Genomic DNA, 24,263 nt, shown 5'->3' on the forward strand with positions numbered 1-24,263 from the left:
TCCTTGAAAGGACACATGGTGTCCTGGTGCAACTGTACCAGGAATGTGAATGGCCTGGAGACAAGAGGCCGTAGGCAGGGAGGCAGGTGGGCTTAAAAGCCTTCGATGAAACAGCAGGGTTAGCAGTTACTCAGTGGCCTTGCTTTCAGTGCCTCTTGTCAAGGCTTGGACAAAAGGAAAACTAATCAGAGAAGAACCAAACAATAAGACTAGCAGACAACCAAGGTCATGCAACAAAGCTGGACCAAGCTACTTGTTTGTGAACAGGAGAAAACAGTCATGGGGCATCAGTGGGAAAACCCGGGACAAAAACCATTGCAACTGGGGGAGTGGGGAGCAGGAGCCAGGCAGGTATAGCTACGAAGTCCCCCACCCTCCACTTGGTTGGAGCACTGGACACCATCTTGGTGAGGTCGTTAGGGTCACATGTTCGGCTCCCCTGCAGGTTCCTTCCCCCTTACAGAGCCAGGTGTTTTTCAAACGGCACCACTTGCAGTTTAAGTCTGACACTTAGAAAGTTCCATCCAGCTGCCAGAGCGTCTCCATCTCTCAAAGGTGGTGAGGTGAAGTCTGAAAGATGCACAAAAAAGGTCAGAGATGGGTGCCCGCGCCAGGGACAAAAGTGTGTCCCGAGATGGGCTTACCTTAAAGGTGTAGTCCAAAGATTTTCATCTGACTCACAGGGCACCAAATGTGAGGTTTCTCAAGTGGGTAATACCTTGGTTCTTGGCTACGCCCTATGAAAGAATTTGCGCGCAAGACTGTTTCATAATCCAAGTGGGTTTTGCTGAAGGACGGGACAAGTTTCAGGTTTTACAGTCTCAAAGGCGTTCACGACTGGGCATGAACAACCTCTTGGAAAGAGTACCCACATGTGTGGAACTGGGGTGGGGGGATTCCAGGGACTGAGGGGTTGAGGGAGCAAGGGGAAAGAGGGCACAGAGGCCAGAGAGTGAGGGGGCCAGAGTGGCTGTGGGTCCCCTGAGTAGGCCAGAGTGGGTGCATGTGGGCCCCAAGCAGGCCTGGAGTATGCCCTAAGGGGACACACCCAGGTGGTGCACGTGCACCCCCACCCTAAGAGCTGCCACTGACCAGGAGCAGGGAGAGAGATAAGAGTAGGCTCCAAGCAGTGACAAGTGCACTGCCATGGGAGAGGGAGCCGCTTCCCCTCCCCCCAGGAGACGCCTTCCCACAGCCAGCATCTTTCAAACCTCTGGCTGGGGAGGCGTGGTTCATGGTATTGGTTGGTCCCATTGGCTGGGTGGAGCTCACCTGGGTGATATCATCAGCCTGGACCTAGTTTGGCCTGCCCAGGTGTACCTCCCACCTGGCTCAGAGGCTTGAGTGTGAGCATGCTCAGTTTGGAGACTTCATAGGTGTCTAATGGTTGCCCAATTTCTTTCCAACCTCCTCTATGCGGCCTTTGCAGACATGGGTGGGACAATCACCTGTCCCTAAACTAGCTACCTCACACATGCACCTAATGGCAATGAGTTTGTTTGCTTGTTTGTTTTTAGTTCTTTGGGACTCCCACCCACCAAAATATCCCCTTCAATAAGCTCACTCTTTTTCAACAGGTTTTCTCTGACCCTGGTCTGAATTTTGCCCCTCACCTGAAACCTCTTTTAGGAAGGAGACAATAACAGAGGAGTGCAGAGGCGGCCTTCTTGCAAAAGGACCTTTCTGAAGATAAAGGGGAAAAGATTTACTTATGAGTGAAGTGGCAATCATTGATTATTACGTGAGACTGGAGAATTTAAATACTCACTCGAAAGAGTTTCAGGACCTTGGAATGACTACAGGTTTTTACCATCTAAAAGTGATAGGACAAAAGATGTGAAGCTGCCTAATCTCAGGCAAGGGGAAGGACCATTCCCCTTGACCAGGGTTAGAGCGATAGTGAAACACAAACATAAATTTGACTTAATAGTTATTATCTGAGTTCCATTCAATCAATGCTCTCATTACTAATGCATTTCAATGTAGACAAATAGGCAATCCATGTTTTCATATGAACTCTACTGATTTCTAAATTTCTGGAAAATAACTCCAATAAAAAAACATCCTTTCAGGTGGCTGCCAGTTTGTGACTTCTGAATACCAAGTTATAACTCGCTTTTGTCTTCTGTACTCTTTCTTCTTCTTCTTCTTCTTCTTCTTCTTCTTCTTCTTCTTCTTCTTCTTCTTCTTCTTCTTCACTCTATAGTAGAATTAAAATGGCATGTGGGGTGATGGTGATAGCCCCTGGAGAAATGTAGTTAAATTTAGGTTCTTATTTTTTTTATTAAAATGTGTATTTTTATGAATTTTTCATTGTGATTAACAAAGAACAAGGTATGTGCATAGAAACTAACAATAAAGTTTTTAGAGCAGTATCATTCACAATAGTCAAAAGATACAAATAGTCTAAATGTCCATTAACAGGCGGATGGATGAACAAAATGTGGCACATACTTTCAATGGAATATTTTCCAGCCATAACAAGAAATAAAGTTCTGATACATATTACAGCATGGATATACCCTGAAAACATTATACTACGGGAAAGGCTCCCTGCCATTGAGTCAATGCTGACTCATAGTGACTCTCTGGATATCTTTTTTAGCATTGTTTTCTTTTTAACAGTTTTATTGGCACATAATTTAAATAGCATACATTTCAGTAGGTCAACATTCTCTCATATCAAGGAAAAATGCACAATCATTATCGTATCAATTATAGAACATTCCCCCAACCCATGTTAAATCGCTTTTAAAAATCAGTTCTAGTACTCCCTCCCTCCCCATCTGCATTTCCCACTTCTGAAATGCCCCTACCCTCCCTATCACCCACTCCCACCCCTGCATCCCCTATCAACCCTGTATCAATTATTATCACTATGCATCCACTCCTCCTGTGGGTCACAACCTGGGAAACCCAACAGAAACAGCAAAAACCAAATTAGTAATAAGGTGGCAAGAATAATAGAATAATAATACAGAGACCAAAATGCAAGTACTGAGTAAGATAGAAAAGACCCTAATCAACATTCCAAAAACCAGGGAAGAAATTTCTGTCGTGAAACACGTGAGAAAGAGACACTTGCACACAGAACCAACTCAAGCCGGGTCTATAGGGAGGTCATCTGGCCAAGCATCTATGTGTTAGTCTGGGTAGACTATAGAAACAAATCCACAGACACACATATATGTATAAGAAAGAGATTTATATACAAGAGCAATTGAACATTGAGAAAACATCCCAGCCCAGTCCAGATCAAGTCCATAAGGTCGATATTAGCCCATATGTCCGATACCAATCTGTAAAGTCCTCTCCAGACACACGGAACACATGCAATGATGCCAAATGCAGAAGATCACAGGCCAGAGGGTAGAAAGTCTTTGGATCCAGTGTCATTGGAAACATCTCAGCGCTGGCAGAGGTCTCTCTGTGACGTCTCCAGCTTCCGAGATCGGGTTGCAACCATGTGGCTTGTCTTCTGCAATGTCTTCCTGGGAGTCACAGAGAGAAAAGGTGTCTTCCACCTCCAAGGAGGGAGTACCAGATTTCCCAGAATGCTCAGGGGAAGGCTATGCCCACAGAAGTCTCATTGGCTATCTCCAGATTGACAGCCTAGACTCCACCCAAGTGACTACCACAGTCTAGTTCAGCATATTCAAGATTACAATGCTCTCTGTCTGCCAGCAAGGCTGTTGGAGACTCTCGCCTGTGGCTAGAGCGGATGTGTCAGTGGCTCAGTCTGACCAGATGTTCGGCAGGTGGGTTTTGGGCTCCCATTGCCCTCCCCAACCTTCTACAACTTGGGTATTCATCATTTTAGCTCGAATACATTTCCCTTTGCCATATTTGGATTTTTAAATTGTCATCTTTGGATCGCACAAGCTGGTGCGCTTCTTCCACATGGGCTTGGTTGTCTCCTCACTTAGACTGTAACTGTTGATGGGCATAGAAAGGAGCCCTGTTGGGTTAATGGGTTACACATTTTTCTGCTAACTACAGGTCAATAGTTTGAAACCACCAGCAGGAGAAAGATGAAGCTTTCTACAACTTTAAAGATTTACAGTGTTAGTGAAATAGACAAGCTCCTGTCACCCCATTTCAGCACAACTGTCACAAAAGCACTTTGCTCTGAATGCATGCATCCCCCTCTGCTTGGCCAGAGTAAACTGTTTTTAGAGTCACAAGGGAATGCAGGTCTGTAAGTGCCCTGAGGGCAATTCTTATTTAAACTACTCCTCTCTCCTTATAAAGAGAAGCAGTAAGTCTTTCTCTCTGGGACAGTTGTGTTTATTTCTGCTCACCAAGAAGACAAGCTGCAGACAGGAGTAGGATCATAAAAATAAAGTGCCTGAAGGTTTACCTAAATATAATTTTGTTTTATTTCTGTCAATACCTCTTACTTAGTGATATATGGATTTTAACTTGTTTTTTTCTTCTGCTTTCTGTATTCTGCCCTCCCTGAGTAAAGAGACTTGGCCAGCGAAGAAGGGCACTGCAGTATGGTGGACAGTTCGTTTAAATGTCCCCCCTGCAGTCCAGGCTAGCCTGATTGAAAATAAAGACTTCCCATCATTTGAATCGAACATTGTAGTGGTCTTCATTTACTTGAACCCACATGAGAAACCCACAAAAGTAGTTCTTCTCTGGTGTATTGATAGAAGGGGTGAAAGAGTTAGTCTGCTATATGCAAACATACTAGAAATGTAACATAGTTTAAGATTCAGTTTGTTAAAAATACAAAATAAAATAACCTCTTCCCGTGCAGTAAAAATTCCCTATAGCTTACCCAGTGGGGATTTTCTGACTGAGGAAGGAGATTAGCAAGGCCATTAAAATAAGTGCCAGAACAGAGGTACAGATGTGCTTGACCCAAGGGATGTATGTGTGGCTTGTGAAAAGAGCTTTAAAAGCCCCCAATAAAACGATTAAAAATAATAGTAATAAGTAGCCAGACACAAAGCGTCCTCATTCAGAGGCCTCAGGGGTACCAGTCTAGTAAGGCCAGACACAGAAGGACCCCCCAATTGAGATAAACAAGGGCACATGCAGCGTCGGGGCAAACATCCCTGAGTGTCCCCTGCAGAAATGTGGGTATAGAAAACCTCCTAATGATGATTGCAAACCTGCCTTCTTAGAGTATCAGTTGCATCCATAATCATTGCGAAAGCCTGCTAATCTCCTCCTGTGACATTGTAAAACCCTGCTAACTCTTCCTGTTATCTGAAGATAAGGGTGCTATAGCAAAGTGTGGTGAAGAAGCAGATGGTGCCCCGCTGTCAACTGGAAGAGTGTCTGGGGTCTTAAAGGCTTGTACTCAAGCAAGCAGCCATCTAAGTGAGGAATCAACAAAATCCACATGGAGGAAGCACATCCTGTGTGATCCGAAGATGCCAATAACAAAATTAAAATGTGACGAAGGGAAAAGTTTAAATTGAGAACACCTGTGGGGGTCAGTGAGAGCCCCAAATCCATTTGTAGAGTATCCAGTTAGACTAAGCCTCTAACAGCTCCCTTCTAGCCACCGGCAGGGGACTCAGACAGCTTTACTATCGGATAGAGATGATTATAAACTTGATTATGGTGGATCAAACATAGTCAGTTTACCTCCATCTTAACCCAACTTGAATTTGATCTAGACTCAAGCATTTCCTGCTTGTTTCACAACAATAATTTCTTCTCTGGCTTTTAAAATATTGCTGGTGGTCTTTTCTTTCTTATTCTTTATTTGTGTTTGTATATTCTTATTTTATTCTTGCCATTTTTTAATTGTTCCTACTGGGTTTCCCAATTTGCGAAACACAAAGGGAGTAGATACATAGAGATATTACCTGATGCAATGCTTTGGGGGGATGTGGGTTGAGAGCTTTTGCAAGGTAGGAAGGGGTGGGGATTTGTGGAGCAAACAAGAAAAACAGGAGGGGAATAAGTACTGGAGCTGATTGTGATTATGTACATACGGCCCATTTTAAAAGCAATTTAACCACAAAAGTGTATGATTTGTGAATACTACATCAAGAAACCACTTTAAAAATATTGATATAATGTGGAAATCATAGCCAATGTCATGGAACAACATATATAGAAAATTTTTAATGGGATCCTAGTAGTCTATGTAAATTCTCACCAAAACACTATAAATTTTTTTAATCCTGCTCTGTCACAAAGTGTAAGTAAGGTATATAACATGCTTGATTTTTGAAACACTTTGCAGGTAGAAACCCCACTGTTTCTTTCTGTCAGTGTTTCCAGAATAAACTTAGAATTTCTCACATTAACGTAGTCTCTGTCTTTGGCTAAAAGAGTGAGAGGCATCTTGGACTCATTGTCTGCCGGCAACAGTATAGGGCTACCTGGTGAGAATGGACTCCATAGCAGCATACATGGAAAGAACATCCATTCGTGATTAGCTGGAGCAGACAGTGAGACTAGGGAATGATTGTGAATGGCCCACCTTTTCTTTCTGGAGAAGTAGAATCTTTGTATTACAGTAATACCAGCTCCTGCTGAATGAATGTCTACCACATACCAGACATTTGACATAGACTGTGTCATTAGTCCACAAAGCTGTGCTACATGGTAGGTTGTATTTTTCTCCCCTGATAAGGAAACTGAGGCTGACGCATGTCAAGAAAGCATTCCAGTCAAAAGCTAGTAAATGGCAGATATTCTAGCAAATTGTTGCTACATTGTATTGTCATACCTTAGATGAATAAAAATATTTTGATTATTGAATTTTTCCTGGGAAATAAAAATCAAAGATCAATGAATAATTTTTATTGAATTGATAATGAAGCAATATTTTAACATTCTTTGCGGGTTAAAACAAAGTATAAAGAAATTTAAAATATTAATACAGTAAAGATTGTGATAGAGACAGAATATAATACATCAAAATTGTCATCAAGGACATAAATTATATGATTGAATCAATGATACAAATGAATGAAAATGTATGAGGAGTTCAGAGATGGAAGATATTGGAAATATGTGGAGAATATGGTAGACTTCAAATGAGACAGGGGGTTAGGAGAGAAGGGTGAGTGTGATTTGGATCGAGTCAGAAGGGCGGACATTCCAGGTGGGGAGTGGCATGAGCCAGTGCAATGGCGTACTTTAATTGGGTGCTGCGTAGCTCAGTTTGTTCCGGGTTGTGAGGAAGTGGAGGAGCGAGAATTGAGGGAATCAATGGGTGCCCGTCAGTTCATTATAATTGCCATGCTGAGCCCAGAAGTCTCCAAGGCCTCATTTGGTAAACAATTCTCCTTCTACTGCTCTAAAGCGGGCATTGGGAATGCCCCTGGGGCAGAACCTATCTTGGGTCAAGAGGTGGTTTGATGATAGACTAGCTCTGTCCTGGTGAGAGTTGCCTAGGGTAGGTGCATGCGGGTGTAGTGGGAAGGATGGTCCCACCTTGTGGATTATGGGTCTCATTAGTCTCTCCTACTGGGGTAGGAAACCATATGCAATCATGAGTTTTCAAGAAAGAAGTTCAGACCATACCCCTGCACCCTACGGATGAAGTCAGGATCAAGAACATGCCTTCTTGGGGATTCTCTAGACGTAATCAATCTCCAACTACCTTTGAAGCCAGTATGCTTGAGAGAGGTAAGTGTGTAAGTTCCTTTTCTGGAACTTTTAGTAGAGACTGAGTGGACTCCCTTGATTTCACAGACAGACAAACTGCATAAACATGGGAAATTATTGACCAATTATAGGACTTTCTGATTATTTAAAGTGTAAGAATTGACTTAAAGTAAATTTTAAAATCCATTCTAACACTCAAATTCTGGACACTAAAGGCTTTAATATGCAAAATAAGCAACTAAAAAGCATGATTAGAGTTGCTGAAGATCAATCAAAGAAGACTTCTTGGAGGAGTATACAACAGGAAGAGTCCATCCTATTTGGAGAAAATGTTCTGGGTATAGAATCAGAGATCAAACAATCTGTTAATTTAGCTCTTGGACGGAATTCAAACTGTGACTTTCAGGTCTCAGAACAGAAACTGATGGATTATTGTTGGGCAATTAAAAAGGAGTCTTGGGGTCAGGATGGTATCTGTATAAAGGGGCATTGTGTGGAGGAAGTGAAATTAGATTCAAATGTAAAGACGATGCTCTTGCAATAAAGGTGGTCAGAAAGGAGTTTGTGGAATCTCCTCTTTTGCTCAGACTCTGAAACCATCCATCAAGTCTCTTCCCATTGAGAGAGTAGAAGATAGTAGACAGGAGAACTGACCTATTTCTACAGGATAGAAGGGCGCTGCCCCTGTGTGTTTCCAAGAGTATAAATCTTTAAAGAAGCAGAAGATTCAATTCTCTGATTTGAATGTGAGTCCTTGAAGTCACACAATTTTATTAAATTAGTGGACTGGTATGAAAGTAGAAGTACTATACATGTTGAAAGATTTTTTTAATGAAATTTATAATCTCAGGAAGTTTATTATTAATAGAGATCATACATAGACAAATGGATATACCTTAAAACAGAAGCAAACAGACATAGACATAAGCACAGACATTGATCTTTGTGATGCAGAAAATCATCAGTCCTAAATGTTCAAGTATCAAAATGATTTCTGAGTGCCAAGGGGATTGGGAATAGAGGTTATGCCTAAAGTTAAAAAAAATTTAAGTTCAGAAAAATAAAAATGTTCAAAATTGAATCAGATATTTTAAACTATCTCATTCAACATGCCAGTTACTACTGGAATATTTTTAAATAAATGAAAGCTCAACTTTCAGCCTTTGAGTGGGGAAGAAGTCTTCAAGTCATGAGAATATCACTACATTTCCAGGCAGTCCATTTTTAGACTGCTTTTTATTTTTATTTTAAAGTTTACATTATATTGAGCTACCATCTATTCTATAAGTTACATTAACTGCTCCTAATTAAGGCCTTTGGAGGAGCACAAAGCAAGTTTACCAGCTTTCGCATATGGAAGATCTTGAAATAAGCAACAAAGCTATCGTGTTTGGTTTCAAAAATCCTCATTTTCAATCTCGAAAACAGCTCTTTCTCATGTGAGCTATTTCCATATGCCATACAGGTTTTGTTTCCTGGAGGCTGGATTTTTCAAGGGTTTATTCCAGTCTACTGCCAACAACTTGCAGAATACTCTGAAAATTATATGTGAGTAATGCAGAGTAAGACACTGTATTGTTATTTAAGGGTAGAGGGATCATTTGTGAGTATTTGGAGAGGGGATTGAGAAAAAACAATTAGGCAGACATAATATCATTTTTTTCCCTGGATTGATGGATTTGGAACATGTGAAACATTATGGACAGGTGAGTCTACTGGGATATATGAAGTTCAGCAATGGTTCATGTCCTGAGGGCTCCCTTCAGACAGTGGAGAATGGGCGTTGGGTGGAGTTTCTTCTGTGCTCCTCTAAGGAGACCCCTCCCCTCATGGCTATTCAGCTGCACGCAGGGGGACGCTTCAGACGCTGACACCCGCTGCTCAGCTTCTGAGACGATGAGACCGAGGACGGACTTGTCTCACGGTCAAACTCACTAGGTTGAGGACTAGTAACTGTGTGGGCTTTACAAGAGACCCGTCTTTGGGTCCATGTGAGCTCTAACTTGCAACAACCGTGGGAAACTGGAAGGGGCTCTGAGGGAATTTCTGAGTTTCCTGTTGAGGAGGGATTTAAGATGAGTATTTCTTTTTATAGTAATCATGTATCACACGAGGAAGACCCTAGCAATGGATATCTCAGGAAGACTGAAGAAAGTAAAGCTCTGTGAGGGATTGGAAAACCATCCTAACGGCAGCAACAGGTCATGAGTGACAGTAAAGGGCCAATTAATGGAGAGTGTGGCAAGCTGTGCTGAATACAGGGCGCCATTGGCACCGATCTGGTGACAGGTCTGATGTGATGTGATCCTGGGAGATTAGCTCATTCTCACCAGGACCCTGGCCAATGGCTGGAGATTAAGAAGCAGGACATATCTCCCAAGCAAGTCCTATCACAAGAGGGCAGGCCTTAGTTAGAGAGAAGAAAGTCAATAGGATGACAGGATAGAAAAACAGCTCAGAAGTTTGTGGATACTGACGCTTTTCCTGACACAGCAGATTTCATGTGAAAGTCATCAGACCCCAAACAGGACGACCTCCATACCCCACTTCTGAATAAGAACAAAATTGGTCTCAGATTTCATGCCTTCCTCATGACTGGGTAAAGAGCTGGTACAGGCGAGTGCAGGCACCGGGGGCTTCCTTACGTATCACTTTCATGTGCCACGGTGCCAAGGTGCCAGAGCACTGGAGCACAATCATGAAGTAGATAGAGGCAGCTTTGCGCTCTGAAAGATGTAGTATGGTGAAATCGAGGAATACTTATTTTGGGCCAGTTAATTGGTACGTGTGTGTCTATAATAGCCCACGCACCATACTATGCTTAGCCCCACTCTTGGGTTCAGCTCTCTAGATGCTGGGTGCACCCCCTCATACTCTGAAGTTGTATAAACCAAAAATAACTCCACACATGACAAAATGTCTTCTGAGAAACAAAATTTGCCCAGTTTCAAATCACTATCTTAGTGGAAATGACATGAAAACTGTGACCTGAAAGCACACAAGGGGCAGAGGCTGATGATTCATTTTCTGGTGTGGAGAACTGTACAGTGTGATGACACTTTCCTTGGAGAGGAAACATAAGGGGAGAAGCAGTTCTGTTGGGCTGACATGATGAGTGTAGACGTGCTGAGTTTGAAGTGTCCTGGGCTAAGAAGATGGGTTATAAAACGTTTGAAGTTCAGAAGACAGATGTTGGGTGCAGAGATTCCGTTTGAGGTTCTCAGTACAGTGACCTGTGATTCAAGCACTTGGGTGGAGGACACTTTCCTGAAGAGCAGAGAACAGAAGGGGTATCTGGGATGAAACCCAGAGGAGGAAGCACACATGTGAGGGCTTCACACAGAGAGGGAGCCTGCTAAAGAGACCCTGGGAATGGCCAGTGAAGTAGAGACCCAGGAAGGGGGAGAAGGAGGCTTACGTAGAAAGAGGCAACAAGCAAAATGCAGTGACAAAGATGAAGCTGAAAAATGTCTCCTGGATGTTTCCAGAAACAACTGTGAGGACAATGTCCATATATCAGCAGACTGGAGGTGAATGACACGTGAAGATTTTGAAACATTTAGCACAATCAGCTCTTTAAATAAACTTATCTATGAAAATGCAATTCAAGACAAATAATTATGGAGGAAAACGAAGGGTAATTAACTATGGTGATTAAAAGATGTAGAAATGTAACAAGGGTTTCCTTACAAAAACATCTAGAACATTTATGTGTATCAGGCATAAAGCCAGCTCAGATATTTATTGAGAATCTTTTATTCTCATGGCACTGCGCTGAAAGATGTAGACACAATGATATATAAAGTATGTATACTTGCGTGCAGACAGATCAGTATTCAAAATGTGCATTATATATCCTTGATGGAGCTCACAGAAGGCATCATGCCATTTAATTCCTGTTGAAATGTGATGAAACAACTAGATAAATTAAGGATCACTGAGTGTATTTTCCTGACACCAGGTCCAAGGTGTGCTGGGGCATAGTTGGTCAGTAGCTGAGCAGATCTGTGGGGCTCTGATGTAGTGATTCCACGGCTGTTGCAGTTTACTATGGTGGCCTTTTAGAAAATATCTTCAGTGAAATTATTTAGACTACATGTAACCAAAATAATTAATTTATATTTTTATCCACATTTTTCACAAGGGTATCAAGAATGGCTTCCAAATACTCTGCTGGAATTATTGATCCAACATGGAGTCTTTGATGATGATAGTCTGTAATATATATTTTGAGATATGAGACGCAGACATAGATATAATGTAATACAATATTAACCAATTCAAGATTATTCGGGTGTAGTAATAGTAATTAAATTACTCATGATATATAACCTTTACCAATATCTGTTGCAAAATTTCCCATGACAATAAACAGGACAAAAACTACTTTAATTGAACATACTCCAGTTATAGATAATCATTTCTTTCATTTGTTTTTCTTGCTGACACACTGTTGGCCCCAAGAAATTTTAATCACAAAGGAGAGTAATGTTTTATTCACGTTCGTATGTGCATACAGGAATCATTTGTCAAAGTATATTAGTAATTTGTATAGTTTGTGAAACTATATTACTAATTCAACTGTATTTTTCTCAGTGTAAATACATTTCTATAAAATTTCAAGGCAGAGTGATAGCTTCATTTCAAATTTATTTAAGGTTCACTGTATGTTGTGAAGAAAGTATCACTGATTTAGTACCTCGGATGTACCATAAGGAGGCAGAGTAATAGAAGAGCTTGGGTGTACCACAATGTTGGTGGTACAAGCCCACCACCAGTTCTGTGGGAGAAAGCTCTGGCATCTTCCATGAAGACGTATAGACTGGAAAACCTTATGGGGTAGTTCTATACTTTCCTATAGGGTTTCTATAAGTTGGAATCAACCTAATGTCAGTGGGTTTGGTTGGGTATGGTTGGTTGTTACCAGCTTGTTCCATCAGTTTACCCAGAAACCTTAATATTTGTGCCAGGTGTTTCCTTGTCCTAAAGTAGAGATGACATATCGCCTCACTTTTAGGATTGCATTGTGGGAAAGGCCAAATGTAACAATATGAGGGCTGTTTGTAAAAATCTAAGTTGCAGTTGTAGTCCACATTGTTCTCTTTTGTGTCCTTAAGGTAAGCTGTTAATATTTGCTTTGGTATTCTGTGTATTCTCTAGCCCATGGTGGTAGAGTGGTTACGAGTTGGGCTGCGGTCAGGCACCAGCAGGTCCTCGGGAGAGAGACTGGGCTCTCTACTCCCATAACCAGCTTCCATCTAAGGAACTCACAGGGGTTGATTGAGTCAGCATTGACTCATGGCAGTGATTTTTTATATACTCTCTACATCTGAAGAGAGCACAGATGAGAGAGGGACAAAAGCAGGTAAAAGGAATTTTAATGAAATGTTACATATGACAGAGAGAAATATACAAAAGGATTGGGCTGGGGGGGGAACAACTAAGGTGGATTACTGAGTTTATAGGAAGTGGAGTGTATTAGCTACATGGTGAATTATGATATTTAGGATATTTTTTATAATCCCTCCCACAATAGCCTCCACCGTGATAAAAATGGATGAGTCTCCACTCTTCTCAATCCCTGTGACAATTCTCAGCTAGCCTTGAGCTGGGTTTCCAGGAATGGTGAGCTATGAGCTCCCAGAGCTCACAGTTGAGAGTTCATCTTCACTATTCATGAATCCCAATCTGCGGAGCATGCTACCTACAAGACCAAGCAACAGAGAACAGCACAGCGTCCAAATGCTACAGTTTGACACCTTACATTTTTACCAGCAGCTCTCATATCCTTACATTTGACCCTTGCCAAAATACATGATCTCTACTTTAGGACAAGGAAATACCGGGTCCAAGACATGAAGGGTCTGCATAACATGCAGGCAACAGAGATTGAGTTCATGTGGATGTTATCCAGATTCAGCGATCTCCCTAGAAATAGTTCAGTAGGACAAAGTGGATCATACAGTTCCTGATTTAGGAGTGTTTAGTGCACACTGTCCACTAGTCGGTCAGTGTGTCGTACTGTGGTGGTTGCGTGCTGCTGTGATGCTGAAAGCGATGTCACTGGTGTTTCAAATGCCAGCAGGGGCACCAAATGTCAATAGTGGTGTCCACAATGGGCTCACACACAGGAACAATTTTGAGGACGCTACAGGACCGGGCATTGTTTCAGTCTGTGGTCATAGGGTTGCTATGCATTGGAACTGACTTGATGACACCGAACAGCAAGTGAATACTACAAAATAATGTAGAAGTCTCCGTCCTTCATGAACCGGACCAAACCTACTGCTGTAGAATCAGTTCCAAATTATGAGCCTCCCATGTGTTTTAGGGCAGTTTTCAAAACTTGTGACCTTTCAGAGGTAGGTTTGTAGGTCTTTCTTCCCGGATGACTCTGGTATGATTAGAACCTTCGACCCCTAAGTTAGTAGTGGAGTGCTTCATTGTTTGCACCACGCAAGCCTATTTCCTTCACAAGAAGCATTACCATTTTCTGTTGTTGGACAAGTGAAAGTTATGGGGAGTGTCTTAGCTATATAATGCTGCTGTATCAGAAATACCACAGTGAATGGCTTTAACAAACAGAAATTTATTTTCTCACAACTCAGTGGGCATATTTAGGGTTTGGGCTCCAGGGGAAGATTTTTTATCCTTCTTGGCTCAGGAGGGAGACCCTTTGTTTCTACATCTTCTGTTCCTTGTGGATCTTCACGCGACATCTCTCTCCCCTCCACTCTGCCTCCTTCACTTGCCTGTCTAATCTCTTTTATTCTCAAAGAGTTAGACTCAAAACACACCGTGCACTAATCCTGCCTGATTAACAAAACAAGGCAACCCAGTCCCAAATATGCTTATGAGAGGTTAGGATTTACAGCACATATTTTGGGGTTACACATTTAAATCCACAACATTTCACTGTTAGGTCCCCCAAATTCATGTCTTGCCACATGTACAACACACTCATTGCATGCCATCATTCCCAAAGTCCTTCATCAAATCAACTTCAAGCCCACGATTTCATCTTCTGAATCACCTAAATCAACTATAGCCGAGTTTCTAGGCATATTTCATGCTGGGGTGAAACTCCTCTTTATCTGTGACCTGATGAAATGTAGCATTCAAGTTCTCTGCTTCCATAGTGCAGTAGTCGGCATGCTGCAGACATCTCCATTACAAATGGGAGAACTTAGAGGAAAAGAAGGAATGGGCACCCACCACGTCAACCCCCTAGCAGAACAATCGGCTTTAGCTTGAGAGTAGTCCTTTGTTCCTTGAGACCATCTAGGTAATGTCCCTCCTCTCCAGGCGCTGAGTGTTGGTTACACCTTCTGGATGCTGGGTGGAGCCACCTGAGGTCTGGTGTTCAGCTCCTACGTCCAGATCTACTGGGATAGCAACTCTGCTCCCTTGACTCCGGTGGCGCCATTCTCCTAGTTGTTCTGACTAGAAGATAACTTGGCCACACCCCTTGGCCCTAGTAGGCCCCATTCCCCTGTCCCTTGAGCATGGATTTCTTGTTCCCACAGTGTTGTATCCTCATGGACCTATTGCCTTGCCACACCTTAATGGAGGTCCTACATTTCAGATGCATGTATTTAATGACCCCGCTTTTTTAAATGGAGGAAGCTGTGGCCCACCCTTTGAAATCGGGAAGGCCTTGCTCACGATGCTTCTTCCAGCTGCTCTGCTGATCTTCCCCTGCTCCAGGAGTGGGCCTCTTCTTTCCTTGGAGGACCACAGATGGGGGTTCTTGGGGCGGATTTCCTACCTATAGAACTCCAAGATGCAGTCAGGTCCTTGTCCTTCCTACCTTCCCTGCGTCTTTCAGTCGAAGCTGATGGGTTCTGCTGTGGGAGTGGCTTAGATCCATCAGCCCTAGACTTAATCTATTCAAGAACAGATGGCACATCCTTGGTGAAAATTCTAGGATCTATGTCCTTGGTCTGTGCAGCAGACTGTTTCCAAACCTTCAAATTTTGTTTCCATTTTTCGCAATTCCTTTAAAGTCCCTCTGTGTCCTCTAGAACTTAACTGAAATAGCAAAGATAAACCTGTGGCCCCTTTCAGATCTTTCTTATGATTCTCCTGTCAAAGTAAACCAGCCTGTAACAACCGCAGGGTCTGTAGGCACATCTGTATGGCAATCATATATAAAGATTATAATACAGTCAATGGAGAATAGGAGGGAAAGTAGGAGAGAAGATAAAATAAAGGAGGCAGATACATTTCATAACAGTATGCTGACCTCAACCCCTCTTGGTGCTCCACGTGGAGGTGGGAGAAGAGAGAGCGAGTCTTTAGAGTCTTGAGGCATTGATAAGTAGCCATAAGCTACACATATTCAGGAGTTACATTTATCACAAGGTGGGTGGTGTTCAGAGTAAAGTCCCTGAGCTCACAGATGAGGAGACCTAATGCCTGCATTGGGGGAAGGCAGGAGCGGGGATGGGTGCCTTGATGGGAGGAGATAATCAGGGAATGTCTGCTTCTACAGGAAGACAGAATCAACCATGTGCTCACTTTAAGGTAGCAGAGCTAATAGGAGAGAATCTGTGGGAATGATATTGAAAGCAAGATAATGTGCTTGGATTTTATCACTAACTTACCAAAGTGGTGGCTTTCCTACCATAGGATACTAGCTTTCCAGATTCCCTCTGTTATAAGTTAGGGAATATTGTCCTAGTCATATTTCTCATGTTGTCAATTTCCCATATTTCCCCCTTCTGTATTATGTTTAAAATTTAATAGAGGCAACATGGTCCCTATTCATATCTCTTAACTTCCTATAAAAGCAGCACGAGACTGTGAGCATCAAGATTATGATGATGAGCAGCACAGCTAGACTAGAACTTAAGCTATATGAAATATTTTGAACCCAAGCGCATGGGACCCAGCCTCTCTATACCATCCACCAATTGTCTAATCACCTCAGAGCTAGCGATGTCTTAACTCCATCCTCGAATGTATAGAAAATATCCCTTTTTAGTTGAATCACATATAATGAAATGTTTCCCTTAAGCCCTTGCAAATGTTTTCTAATTAAATCCCAATTGTGTAAGGTTACATTATATATATATATCACAAAATCTGCAACATTCTAATGAAATTTAACATCCAATGATATTAAAAGTTTATAATCTGATCCTCTAGTAAATGAACAGTCAGTTGTATTAGTCTAGTCACTTTTCCATAAAGTGTTCAGTTATGAGAGAATCTCAGAGTGTCTGTTAGACAGCATCAGCAATGTTAGAAATGTCTAAGCAGGAAGCAATTGCCATTCTCAGGGATCTGCGATGTCTTCTTGGCGTTTTGGATGACTTCAGCTACAGGATAGAGGTCTCTGAGCTGGTCTTTCAACTCTCAGGTCACAGCATCACTACCTTTCTTCTGGGCTTTGCTGGCTGAATGAAATCCCTTTGCCTGTGAAAGCATAAACAAATAGCCTCTCCCTTTGGACTGTTAGCAACCTGTAATCAGAAACATGGTTAAGATTGGGTGATTTTTCATCTTTTCCTTGCCTTTCACCTTTCTCAACACATGGTTGCATCCTTCTAAAGTGAGTCCATCAGCTTTCTCCTCCAAAAACACAAATGCATAGCCCTTCCTACAGGTGATTAGCAGACTGGGATCTCAAACGTAATTTCCATCTTCCTGGAACTTCTTAGGATCAGCTTTTTCTGTAGAAGTGAAAATGTTTTTATTTGCCCTAATTTTGTTAAAAGCTTTTAGTAAGGAGAAAACTGGGGGGTAAAAATGACTAAATGAAGTTTGTTAGACATAACATTTTTCTTCTTCTCCCCCTTCTGTTTTAACAACGAAGACTTTAAAGACAGTATAACAAACCTCAGGGAACTTGCCTGGTTCCAAACCAGTGAAACTTGTTAGACTTCATTGATATTGAAGTTTTGTCCCCTAGCACTCCGAGAATCAAGTGAGCTCACTAACTGTACTGAGAAGTTCTTAACACTCTCAGGATAATTTCAAAGACTGAAAAATATCTTAATAAATTTGTTCAGCTGTGTTTGAACTAACTTACCAAACAGACATTTTTCCCCCTCTAAGATTACCAGTAAGGTTACAGGCTCAATTAAGCCTTATTGCCGGTCAGGCTTTTTACACCTTAGGATTTTACAATCTTCAATAGTCTGTCTCGGTTAACTTCCCTTATTCCCTCCATGCTGGACTTAGGGGAAGTTAGTGGGCGGATCTTAGGCTCTTGTGGATGTCCTAAGAAAGTGACTCCATATCCAGTTTAAAAACCTTTTCTCTTCAATTTCAAATTTAATGTGGGCACTGTTATTTCTGCACACCAGCATTCCAAAACACCCCTTGAATTATAGGGTGGTCAGACTTCTCAAGTACGTTTTCCTGATACATATACATTTTAACTGTAGAAATGCAAGAAAGTAAATATTGGCTTAAGTAATCTTCCTTCTTTATAAACCATGGTATATCAGATTTTATCACCGCCCTAATTTCTTCTTCACAATCCTGACCAATAACTCCAGCAACAATCTGAACACCTTGTAAATTTAGGTTGGACCTTCCTAATAAACAGTCTATAGTTCTTTTAGGTAGTGGACCCCACATACCATTCTTAATAATTTCTGGTTTCATTGAAGATTTTGGTTTTTCTTCACACCTCTGAATAACTCTAGAATCAATTTGAGTGCCTTGAGTACTTAGATTAAATTTCCTTCATAAAAATTGTATTACTCTCTGAAGCAGAGGCTCCTGCTTTTTGGTATCAACAGACTGCTGCAAGCACTTCTGAGCCTTTTCTTGGTTAGTCACACTTACTGCTGGAAGAACAGAGGCTGGACTTTTGCAAGTTTGGCCAAGTCTGGTCTCCTGCTGTGAGGCTGAGTGACACCTGTGATTGTGGTTTGCTCAGCCAGGCAGAAGCCTGGCTTACTGCGCTCTGCTGTATGGAGCGCGTTCTCTTTCCTATTTCCCGGCTGGAAAGCATTTGCTAAGGGAAATCTCTTACTGCTTAATCTTGAGTGACATTGGTTCACCCCATGAGTCTCTTCCTGCAGCCGGGCAAAGTCGGGGTTCTTTTAAACATGATCTAGGTGGTCCTGGTCCATGCTATGGTGCAGGCTGAAGCTTGATTTTCTGAGCCACGGTGATTAGCCTATCCTGCCAGCACTCTCTTTGAAAATGACCTATCTTCCTGTATCGAAAGCATTTCCCTTTATGCCTGGTGTAGTTGGCCAAAACAGCGGCTAGTAGGTCTGCCTTGTATTCATCTGTCTCCACATTCAAACATATTCTAAGATAATCTAAAAGTGTGCCTTGTTCTCGATAGGCACATAAGGCATTTTTACAGTCCTCATGAACGAACTCAAAAGATAGTTTGTAAACTAGATCTTCCACTGCCTGCACATTTCTGACACTTTTGCACAGAGCATCCTCTAATTGGGGCACAAAGTCTACATAGGATTATCATCCCGCTGCTTTATAGCAGTGTAACTGGGCCATTCTCTCTCCTGATGGTATTATTTTTTCCCAGGCCCTTAGGCAAACCTTGTGTACCTGTGTAAATGCCAGTTCAGTAAACTATGATTGTGACTCAACTGTGATATAACTCTCATCCCCTAGCAACTAATGAATTCCTATATCTATTCCATCCTCAATATGTCTCTGAGCTTGTGAATACACTTATTCATTCCACCAGATCCTATATTAGAAAAATACTGAAGGAGAAAGGAATGTTCCTGTCAAAGTTCAGCAGTCAGCTGGGATCCAGCGTTCAGACTCTACCAAAGATCTTATCATGCTAACTGCAAAAGGAGAGGCTGGGCCATAGTCAGTGACCTTCTGGGTGGTGCGAGTCAGGCTGTCTGTTAATAACACTAACAGGAAAAGCCGTCATAATTTCTGAATCTCCTTCTTCTGAAATCCCTCTTTCTACCTTTGAAAGTAAAGGTGCTTGTCTACACGCTGCCTCTTCTGTTTTCTATGCTGGTTTTCTCAATTGGTATCTTTAAACTTGATTTCCCAAACTTCCTCTTCCATGTTAGCTCTCTTAGGTTGCATTTTCTTGGAGCTAATCTCATCTTTACCTCTAGCACTGGCTTGCTTTGTTGTTTTACCATCCCTAGACTTTCCTGAACTACATTCCAGCAGGGGAGCAGATGCTTTTACTATCATGTACCCCTCTGATTCAGGCTTATTTTTCTCAATTCTGTCTAAAATCTTTTCATCTGCCTGATACTCAATTTGAATCACTTTTGCCTGCTTCTATACTGTTGGATAGTTTATTTCAGGCCTTTCCTTACAATGATGCTCCTCATTCCTCTCCTGCTCTGTCTGTGGAGGTTCTAAAATCATCTTAACTTGATCCCACAGACACCAGGTCTCCAGGGGGATACTCTGCCCCTCTTTGTGTGCTTTCTTTAAATTTGTGCCTACATGTTCCCAAGTTCCTAGATCTAATGTTCCTTCCTCTGGGAACCATGGATTATACTCTTTTACTGCTTGTAGAAAACCTTGCATCTTTTTATTTGTTTCTGCTACCTTCTGTTTTCCCATTAAATGTGCCCGAGTAATAGCATAAGTCTTAGGTTTAATTCTGTCTCACCCTATTGCCCTCTTTAAAATATTATACTGCTATTCTTATTCCTACTTATCTGCTAATCCCTCAACAGGATCCTCACTTCACACAAGTTCCCCAATTCATTCTACTGTCTGGTAGGGCCATACAATTGTACATGGGGTATAACTCAAAAGACTTCTTTTCTTATAACCACACAATGGGAGCCATTTCTTAGAGTAAAACAGCTTCTAACAACCTCGGGGTCCATAGGCACAAATGTATGGCAATCACAGATAAGGATTATAATAAATTCACAGAGAATAGGAGGGATAGGTAGGAGAGAAGATAAAATAAAGGAGTCAGACACATTTCATGGTACCATGCTCACCTCAGCCCTCGTGGTGGTCCACATGGAGGTGGGAGAAGAGAGAGGGAGTCTTTAATTTGTTGGGCATTTATAGGTAGCCATAAGTCATGTATAATCAGGAGTTACATACATCACAAGGTGGGTGGTAATCACAGGTGAGGAAACTCAATACCTGCATTGGGGGAGGGCATGAGGGGTAATGGGTGCTGCAGTAGGAGGAGATAATCAGGGAATGTCTGCTCCTATAGGGAGACAGACTCAACCATGTGCTCACTTTAAGACAGCATAGCTGTTAGGGGAGAATCTGTGGGAATGATATTTAAAGCAGGATAATGTGCTTGGACTTTATCACTAACTTACCAAAGTGGTGGCTTTCCTACCATGGAATACTAGCTTTCCAGATGTCCTTTGTTAGAACTTAGGGAATATAGTCCTAGTCATATTCCCACGTTGTCAGTTTCTCACAATCTCCTTAATCAGATATGCTATTTCATCACTTACAAATCCTGACTTCTCCCACAGATCTGAACACAATTCAGACAAGGTTTTGCTACTGCATTAAAAAAAAACACCAGACTCCCTCCATTGTGCATTTACATGTTTATGGTTTTCTTTTAAAGCCTCATCAGAAGCACATCTATCATCACCAGGATCCACGGGAAGGCTCAACTCTAGTTTTGGAGAAGGCTTCATTTTGGCGGGTTTCTCAGATTGGCCTCAACTGGAACTTGTCCTTTTGGTCTTCATTTCCATATTCTACTCCCTCACTCTCTTTGGCAATTCCGCTATCATCGCCCTCTCCCGCCTGGACCTGCGGTTGCACACACCCATGTACTTTTTCCTGTGTCACCTCTCCTTCCTGGATCTCTGCTACACCACCAGTACTGTGCCACAGCTTCTGAAAAATCTTCATGGACATGATCGGACTATCACCTATGGAGGATGTGTGGCTCAGCTCTTCATCTCCCTCGCATTGGGATCCACTGAGTGTGTGCTCCTGGTAGTTATGGCCTTTGACCGCTACGCTGCTGTCTGTCGACCCCTTCACTACATGACCATTATGCACCCCTGTCTTTGCCAGGCACTGGCTGCCATCTCTTGGGTAGGAGGCTTCATGAACTCTCTGGTTCAGACAGGCCTCATGATGGCCATGCCTCTCTGTGGCCTCCATCAGCTGAACCACTTCTTCTGTGAGATGCCTGTGCTTCTGAAGCTGGCTTGTGAGGACACACAAGGGACAGAGGTGAAGATGTTTGTGGCCCGAGTCATCATCTTGGTGGTTCCTGCAACACTAATTCTAACCTCCTACGTACACATTGCTAGGGCAGTTCTGAAAGTTAACTCAACTGCTGGACGCAGGAAGGCTTTTGGGACATGTGGATCCCACCTCCTAGTGGTTTCCCTTTTTTATGGCTCAGCCATATACACATACCTTCAGCCCACGAGTAGTTATTCTCAGAGTGAAGGAAAGTTTGTTGCCCTTTTTTACACTATAATTACCCCTATGCTCAATCCTATGATTTATACCCTAAGGAACAAAGATGTGAAAGGGGCTCTGAGGAAGGTTTGTGGAAAGGAAGAGACAAAGGGTTGTAGTGGGCTAAGGAGGATCAATGTAATTGTCTGCAAATAGCTCAGATCACGAAGCGCATCCAGTTCCTGGGAGGGCAAGTAATCAGTAGAACTTCGCCCTTGCAAGACCTCAAGGTTTTAGTACATTACCTTCCTTGTTTTGGACTTGGAAGTGGGAATCCCATGGGATTCCTTTTTAGTTCAATGTCTTTGATCATTTTGCAAGAGCAAGTTAAGTATTGATTACAACTTTCTAAAGAAATGAAGTTGGAAATCGAAGACTGTAGTCACCTTAGGGAAGGAGTTGGTTTGTAAGCAAGTCTGAGAGTGAGAGAAGACTTAATTCCAAATGATAGCTCCTGTTCGAAAGTCAGCGATTCTTAGAATGGTGCCAAGTAAATGTACCCAAAAGCTGAAGAGAGGAGTTGACTTCCATTTTGCAAATTATGAACCTGACCATGTGTATTCATCTCAGGCCTATTTCAAAGCCTCTAAATACAACTTTATTGGACCAAAATAAAGAGATTATACATAAAAGTACTTATATAAAGCATTGTAGGTTATCAAGGATACAACAACATTATGAGATTATTGTGATATATTTCTTACTTGTTCATGATGAAATCGAATTTTATAGGATTTATCTAATTGATCCAATTTTATACAGCAAACATGAGGTGAAGCTGAGGTCTGAGTTCCCATAACCCTAAATCTGACCTCTATGGAAACCCCTTGTTAATTCCCTCTCTCTTTTTTTTTTTTTGAGGCCACCCTAAAAAATTTAATAGGAAATATATATATTTTTTAACAATTTATAGGGGCTGATACAATTCTTTTCACAGTTCATACATATACATACATCAGTTGTATAAAGCACATCTGTACAGTCTTTGCCCTAATCATTTTTTTCTCTTTTCTTCTTTTACATTTTATTAGGGACTCCAACAACTCTTACCACAATCCATACATATACATACATCAATTGCATAAAGCACATCCATACATACCCTGCCCCAATCATTCTCAAGGCATTTGCTCTCCACTTAAGCCCCTTGCATCAGGTCCTCTTTTTTTCCCCCCCTCCCTCCCCTTTTCCTCCCTCCCTCATAAGCCCTTGGTAATTTATACCTCGTTATTTTGTCATATCTTGCCCTATTCGGGGTCTCCCTTCCCCCCTTCTCTGCTGTCCCTCTCCCAGGGAAGAGGTCACATGTGGCTCCTTGTAATCAGTTCCCCCTTTCCAACCCACTCACCCTCCACTCTCCCAGCATCGTCCCTCACGCCCTTGGTCCTGACGGTATCATCCACCCTGGATTCCCTGTACCTCCAACCCTCATATGTACCAGTGTACAGCCTCTGTCCTATCCAGCCCTGCAAGGTAGAATTCGGATCATGGTAGTTGGGGGGAGGGAGCATCCAGGATCTGGGGGAAAGCTGTGTTCTTCATCGATACTACCTCACACCCTAATTAACCCATCTCCTCTCCTAAGCCCCTCTATGAGGGGATCTCCATTGGCCGACATTTGGGCCTTGGGTCTCCACTCTGCACTTCCCCCTTCATTTAATATAATATATATATACACATACATATATACATATACACATATATACACATACATACACACACTTATATCTTTTTTTTTTTTGCATGATGCCTTATATCTGGTCCCTTGGGCACCTCGTGATCGCACTGGCCGGTGTGCTTCTTCCATGTGGGCTTATTTGTTTCTGAGCGAGATGGCCGCTTGTTCACCTTCAAGCCTTTAAGACCCCAGACACTATCTCTTTTGATAGCCGGGCACCATCAGCTTTCTTCACCACATTTGCTTGTGCACCCATTTGTCTTCAGCGATCCTATCATGGAGGTGTGCAGTCAATGATATGATTTTTTGTTCTTTGATGCCTGGTAACTGATCCCTTTGGGACCACTCGATCACACAGGCTGGTGTGTTCTTCCATGTGGACTTTGTTGCTTCTGAGCTAGATGGCCGCTTGTTTATCTTCAAGCCTTTAAGACCCCAGTCACTATCTCTTTTGATAGCCGGGCACCATCAGCTTTCTTCACCACATTTACTTGTTCACCCACTTTGGCTCCAGCCGTTGTGTCGGGAGAGTGAGCATCATAGAGTTCCAATTTAATAAAAGAAGGTATTCATGCATAGAGGAAGTGTTTGAGTAGAGGCCCAAGGTCCTTCCGCC

At 42.2% G+C, this 24,263-nt stretch overlaps 1 protein-coding gene across 1 annotated transcript in view; it reads left to right on the forward strand.

Moving 5' to 3' along the window:
- Positions 1 to 22,125, forward strand: part of LOC142440262 (olfactory receptor 2Y1B-like) — a 28,076-nt gene extending 5,951 nt beyond the window's left edge. The window contains exon 2 of the mRNA XM_075542746.1: positions 21,113 to 22,125. Coding sequence (XP_075398861.1) covers positions 21,113 to 22,125 — 1,013 coding nt within the window. The remainder of the gene's footprint in view (positions 1 to 21,112) is intronic.
- The last annotated feature ends 2,138 nt before the right edge of the window (positions 22,126 to 24,263 follow it).

This window comes from Tenrec ecaudatus, chromosome 2 (assembly GCF_050624435.1).
Source record: "Tenrec ecaudatus isolate mTenEca1 chromosome 2, mTenEca1.hap1, whole genome shotgun sequence".
Taxonomy (NCBI): domain Eukaryota; kingdom Metazoa; phylum Chordata; class Mammalia; order Afrosoricida; family Tenrecidae; genus Tenrec; species Tenrec ecaudatus.